Source organism: Petromyzon marinus, chromosome 74, assembly GCF_048934315.1.
Source record: "Petromyzon marinus isolate PM22_M1 ecotype Great Lakes invasive population chromosome 74, UKy_Petmar_22M1.pri1.0, whole genome shotgun sequence".
NCBI lineage: Eukaryota > Metazoa > Chordata > Hyperoartia > Petromyzontiformes > Petromyzontidae > Petromyzon > Petromyzon marinus.
The window spans coordinates 8,858,123-8,864,877 of NC_133740.1; the positions used below are offsets into that span (position 1 = coordinate 8,858,123).

At 59.0% G+C, this 6,755-nt stretch overlaps 1 protein-coding gene across 3 annotated transcripts in view; it reads right to left on the reverse strand.

Annotated features, from left to right (window-relative positions):
* Window positions 1–6,755, reverse strand: part of VARS1 (valyl-tRNA synthetase 1) — a 76,972-nt gene that overhangs the window by 2,933 nt on the left and 67,284 nt on the right. For all 3 annotated transcript variants that reach the window (XM_076056084.1, XM_076056083.1, XM_076056082.1), the window contains exons 30-32: window positions 3,293–3,404; window positions 2,891–3,069; window positions 1,966–2,115 (exon numbers count right to left, since the gene is read on the reverse strand). In XM_076056084.1, the coding sequence (XP_075912199.1) occupies window positions 1,966–2,115; window positions 2,891–3,069; window positions 3,293–3,404 (441 nt within the window). The remainder of the gene's footprint in view (window positions 1–1,965; window positions 2,116–2,890; window positions 3,070–3,292; window positions 3,405–6,755) is intronic.

A 6,755-nucleotide genomic window follows, 5' to 3' on the forward strand; every position in this document is an offset into this window, starting at 1 on the left:
TAGTCTAGACCAGTGGGTTCTTAACCTGTGTGCAACACTAGTCTAAAGCAGTGGTTCTTAACCTGTGTGCACCAACTAGTCTAGACCAGTGGTTCTTAACCTGTGTGCACCACTAGTCTAGACCAGTGGTTCTTAACCTGTGTGCACCACCTAGTCTAGACCAGTGGTTCTTAACCTGTGTGCACCAACTAGTCTAGACCAGTGGGTTCTTAACCTGTGTGCAACACTAGTCTAAAGCAGTGGTTCTTAACCTGTGTGCACCAACTAGTCTAGACCAGTGGTTCTTAACCTGTGTGCACCACTAGTCTAGACCAGAGGTTCTTGACCTGGTAGTGGTTCTTAACCTGTGTGCACCACTGGTCTAAAGCAGTGGTTCTTAACCTGTGTGCACCACTAGTCTAGACCAGTGGTTCTTAACCTGTGTGCACCACTAGTCTAGACCAGTGGTTCTTAACTTGTGTGCACCACTAGTCTAGACCAGTGGTTCTTAACCTGTGTGCAACACTAGTCTAGACCAGTGGTTCCTAACCTGTGTGCGCCACTAGTCTAAAGCAGTGGTTCTTAACCTGTGTGCGCCACTAGTCTAAAGCAGTGGTTCTTGACCTGTGTGCACCACTAGTCTAAAGCAGTGGTTCTTAACCTGTGTGCGCCACTAGTCTAAAGCAGTGGTTCTTAACCTGTGTGCGCCACTAGTCTAGACCAGTGGTTCTTAACCTGTGTGCACCACTAGTCTAAAGCAATGGCTCTTAACCTGTGTGCAACACTAGTCTAGACCAGTGGTTCTTAACCTGTGTGCACCACTGGTCTAGACCAGTGGTTCTTAACCTGTGTGCACCAACTAGTCTAGACCAGTGGTTCTTAACCTGTGTGCACCACTAGTCTAAAGCAGTGGTTCTTAACCTGTGTGCACCACTGGTCTAGACCAGTGGTTCTTAATCTGTGTGCACCACTAGTCTAAAGCAGTGGTTCTTGACCTGGCAGTGGTTCTTAACCTATGTGCACCACTAGCCTAGACCAGTGGTTCTTAACCTGTGTGCGCCACTAGTCTAGACCAGTGGTTCTTAACCTGTGTGCACCACTAGTCTAGACCAGTGGTTCTTAACCTGTGTGCACCACTAGTCTAAAGCAGTGGTTCTTAACCTGTGTGCACCACTAGTCTAGACCAGTGGTTCTTAACCTGTGTGCACCACTAGTCTAGACCAGTGGTTCTTAACCTGTGTGCACCACTAGTCTAGACCAGTGGTTCTTAACCTGTGTGCACCAACTAGTCTAAAGCAGTGGTTCTTAACCTGTGTGCAACACTAGTCTAAAGCAGTGGTTCTTAACCTGTGTGCACCAACTAGTCTAGACCAGTGGTTCTTAACCTGTGTGCACCACTAGTCTAGACCAGTGGTTCTTAACCTGTGTGCACCACCTAGTCTAGACCAGTGGTTCTTAACCTGTGTGCACCAACTAGTCTAGACCAGTGGGTTCTTAACCTGTGTGCAACACTAGTCTAAAGCAGTGGTTCTTAACCTGTGTGCACCAACTAGTCTAGACCAGTGGTTCTTAACCTGTGTGCACCACTAGTCTAGACCAGTGGTTCTTAACCTGTGTGCACCACCTAGTCTAGACCAGTGGTTCTTAACCTGTGTGCACCAACTAGTCTAGACCAGTGGGTTCTTAACCTGTGTGCAACACTAGTCTAAAGCAGTGGTTCTTAACCTGTGTGCACCAACTAGTCTAGACCAGTGGTTCTTAACCTGTGTGCACCACTAGTCTAGACCAGAGGTTCTTGACCTGGTAGTGGTTCTTAACCTGTGTGCACCACTAGTCTAGACCAGTGGTTCTTAACCTGCGTGCACCACTGGTCTAAAGCAGCTGGGTCTGAACCCCAGGTTAAGACCCGCTGACGCACGGCATTAACAACAACAACAACGCAAAAAAAAAACCCCCCCACTGATCCATGGAACCCAGACTCCTCACCTTCTCCGTGTCGGCGCCCTGTACGCTCTCGGGGACGCGTTCCGCGTACTCCGCAGCGCTCCGTCTCTCCCTGAGCCGTTCAGCGGCGCGCTCCACCTCCCCGTGGCGCCGGGACAGCTTGCCCAGCTCCTTGCCGGCGTCGATCAGACCCTGGCGCGGAGGAGGAGGAAGAGGAGGAGGGGGGGTGAGTTGCGTGTGTCTGCTGCGATGGCTACGCAGTCCCAGACGGAGACCCGGACTGAAGGGTTGTTGTTGTTGTGGAGGAGTTTTCGGGCAGGTTGAGAGAAAACGGAGGGGGGACACACACACTCCCCTGGTCTCTACGGCATTCGACGTCCGAGAACGTAGCTGCTTACTGCAGCCTTCTTTCGCTCAGGAGAGATGGGGAAGGGCACCTGCGTGTGTGCGTGTGTGTGTGTGTGTGCGTGTGCCGTCGTGGGGAGCGGTGGTGCAACGGTTGGCTTCTCGCTCTGCTGACCTACGAAAACTCCGACAAAGGGCGAGATTCCCGATTCGCAGCCGCCAACATGGGTGACGAAATTCTCCGAACCAATCCTGGGCCTCGCCTAGGTCGGCTCAGCGTTAAGTGAGGAGGATGTGGAGCCGAGGGGACTTGCCGCTGACCACCGGTTACCGACGGCGGCAAGTTGGGCCTCTCTGTTGGAGGAGGCTCGTGAAGGACGCTGCTGCTGGGCAGCTGGAGGCGGTCGCCGTCCAGCAAGAGCGGAGGGGCGACGCTCACAACAACGAGCGGAGCGCAGGGTGGCTAAAACGCAGCGGGGGGGGGAGGGGGGACACAGGTGGTGCATCTCGGCAGCCACCTCGGTGCACCTAGCCTGGTACATGGGTTAATTCGCAGCACTTTGGCGCGTCCCGCGACCTCCCACCATCTCCGCTCGCTCTCTCTCCGACTCTCGTCACTCACCGTGAGCTGCATGTGGACGGTGCATCGGTCGTTGACCACGGCCACGGCGCACCCGGCGAGGGTGAGAGCGCGGGCGCCGTCGGTGAGCGACACGGAGAGCGAGGAGGAGAGCGTGCGCACGTGAGGCAGCAGCGGATCGAGCAAGGCGCTCGCCTGCGGGTCGCTGCACACCACGAACACTGCACACACGCGCGCACAAACGTGAGTGTGCGTGACTGAGTAGAGTGAGTGGTGGTGGTGAGTGAGTGGTGGTGAGTGAGTGTTGGTGGTGAGTGTGAGTAAGTGGTAGTGGCGAGCGGGTGGCGAGGAGTTGGTGAGCGGGTGGCGAAGAATTGGTGAGCGGGTGGCGAGGTGTTGGTGAGCGGGTGGTGAGGAGTTGGCGAGCGGGTGGTGAGGAGTTACGTGGAGCCTTGGTCTTGGTGAGGCTGTAGTCGGCCCGCAGCGAGCGTGCTGTGCGCACCACGCTCAGCGCAAACTCAACACGGGCGTCCAGATCCACGTCACGGAAACAGAACTACACTCACACACACACACGTGTGGAGGTAGGTACACACACAAACTACACTCTCCCCCCACTACCCCCCTCCTCTCTCCTACCCACTCTCTCCCCACTAACTCCACAAACCCCCCCCCTCCACTCTCCCCACTACCCCCCCCCCTCCACTCTCCCCACTTACCCCCCCCTCCACTCTCCCCACTTACCCACCCCCCTCCACTCTCCCCACTTACCCACCCCCCTCCACTCTCCCCACTTACCCACCCCCCTCCACTCTCCCCACTTACCCACCCCCCTACACTCTCCCCACTTACCCACCCCCCTCCACTCTCCCCACTTACCCACCCCCCTCCACTCTCCCCACTTACCCACCCCCCTCCACTCTCCCCACTTACCCACCCCCCTCCACTCTCCCCACTTACCCACCCCCCTACACTCTCCCCACTTACCCACCCCCCTACACTCTCCCCACTTACCCACCCCCCTACACTCTCCCCACTAACCCCTCCACCCTCCACTCTCCCCACTAACCCCTCCACTCTCCACTCTCCCCACTAACCCCTCCACTCTCCACTCTCCCCACTAACCCCTCCACTCTCCACTCTCCCCACTAACCCCTCCACTCTCCACTCTCCCCACTAACCCCTCCACTCTCCACTCTCCCCACTAACCCCTCCACTCTCCACTCTCCCCACTAACCCCTCCACTCTCCACTCTCCCCACTAACCCCTCCACTCTCCACTCTCCCCACTAACCCCTCCACTCTCCACTCTCCCCACTAACCCCTCCACTCTCCACTCTCCCCACTAACCCCTCCACTCTCCCCACTAACCCCACTAACCCCTCCACTCTCCCCACTAACCCCACTAACCCCTCCACTCTCCCCACTAACCCCACTAACCCCTCCACTCTCCCCACTAACCCCTCCACTCTCCACTCTCCCCACTAACCCCTCCACTCTCCACTCTCCCCACTAACCCCTCCACTCTCCACTCTCCCCACTAACCCCTCCACTCTCCACTCTCCCCACTAACCCCTCCACTCTCCACTCTCCCCAATAACCCCTCCACTCTCCACTCTCCCCACTAACCCCTCCACTCTCCACTCTCCCCACTAACCCCTCCACTCTCCACTCTCCCCACTAACCCCTCCACTCTCCACTCTCCCCACTAACCCCTCCACTCTCCACTCTCCCCACTAACCCCTCCACTCTCCACTCTCCCCACTAACCCCTCCACTCTCCACTTTCCCCACTAACCCCTCCACTCTCCACTCTCCCCACTAACCCCTCCACTCTCCCCACTAACCCCACTAACCCCTCCACTCTCCCCACTAACCCCTCCACTCTCCACTCTCCCCACTAACCCCTCCACTCTCCACTCTCCCCACTAACCCCTCCACTCTCCACTCTCCCCACTAACCCCTCCACTCTCCACTCTCCCCACTAACCCCTCCACTCTCCACTCTCCCCACTAACCCCTCCACTCTCCACTCTCCCCACTAACCCCTCCACTCTCCACTCTCCCCACTAACCCCTCCACTCTCCACTCTCCCCGCTAACCCCTCCACTCTCCACTCTCCCCGACTAACCCCTCCACTCTCCACTCTCCCCGCTAACCCCTCCACTCTCCACTCTCCCCGCTAACCCCTCCACTCTCCACTCTCCCCGCTAACCCCTCCACTCTCCACTCTCCCCGCTAACCCCTCCACTCTCCACTCTCCCCGCTAACCCCTCCACTCTCCACTCTCCCCGCTAACCCCTCCACTCTCCACTCTCCCCGCTAACCCCTCCACTCTCCACTCTCCCCGCTAACCCCTCCACTCTCCACTCTCCCCGCTAACCCCTCCACTCTCCACTCTCCCCGCTAACCCCTCCACTCTCCACTCTCCCCGCTAACCCCTCCACTCTCCACTCTCCCCGCTAACCCCTCCACTCTCCACTCTCCCCGCTAACCCCTCCACTCTCCACTCTCCCCGCTAACCCCTCCACTCTCCACTCTCCCCGCTAACCCCTCCACTCTCCACTCTCCCCGCTAACCCCTCCACTCTCCACTCTCCCCGCTAACCCCTCCACTCTCCACTCTCCCCGCTAACCCCTCCACTCTCCACTCTCCCCGCTAACCCCTCCACTCTCCACTCTCCCCGCTAACCCCTCCACTCTCCACTCTCCCCGCTAACCCCTCCACTCTCCACTCTCCCCGCTAACCCCTCCACTCTCCACTCTCCCCGCTAACCCCTCCACTCTCCACTCTCCCCGCTAACCCCTCCACTCTCCACTCTCCCCGCTAACCCCTCCACTCTCCACTCTCCCCGCTAACCCCTCCACTCTCCACTCTCCCCGCTAACCCCTCCACTCTCCACTCTCCCCGCTAACCCCTCCACTCTCCACTCTCCCCGCTAACCCCTCCACTCTCCACTCTCCCCGCTAACCCCTCCACTCTCCACTCTCCCCGCTAACCCCTCCACTCTCCACTCTCCCCGCTAACCCCTCCACTCTCCACTCTCCCCGCTAACCCCTCCACTCTCCACTCTCCCCGCTAACCCCTCCACTCTCCACTCTCCCCGCTAACCCCTCCACTCTCCACTCTCCCCGCTAACCCCTCCACTCTCCACTCTCCCCGCTAACCCCTCCACTCTCCACTCTCCCCGCTAACCCCTCCACTCTCCACTCTCCCCGCTAACCCCTCCACTCTCCACTCTCCCCGCTAACCCCTCCACTCTCCACTCTCCCCGCTAACCCCTCCACTCTCCACTCTCCCCGCTAACCCCTCCACTCTCCACTCTCCCCGCTAACCCCTCCACTCTCCACTCTCCCCGCTAACCCCTCCACTCTCCACTCTCCCCGCTAACCCCTCCACTCTCCACTCTCCCCGCTAACCCCTCCACTCTCCACTCTCCCCGCTAACCCCTCCACTCTCCACTCTCCCCGCTAACCCCTCCACTCTCCACTCTCCCCGCTAACCCCTCCACTCTCCACTCTCCCCGCTAACCCCTCCACTCTCCACTCTCCCCGCTAACCCCTCCACTCTCCACTCTCCCCGCTAACCCCTCCACTCTCCACTCTCCCCGCTAACCCCTCCACTCTCCACTCTCCCCGCTAACCCCTCCACTCTCCACTCTCCCCGCTAACCCCTCCACTCTCCACTCTCCCCGCTAACCCCTCCACTCTCCACTCTCCCCGCTAACCCCTCCACTCTCCACTCTCCCCGCTAACCCCTCCACTCTCCACTCTCCCCGCTAACCCCTCCACTCTCCACTCTCCCCGCTAACCCCTCCACTCTCCACTCTCCCCGCTAACCCCTCCACTCTCCACTCTCCCCGCTAACCCCCCCACTCTCCACTCTCCCCGCTAACCCCCCCACTCTCCAC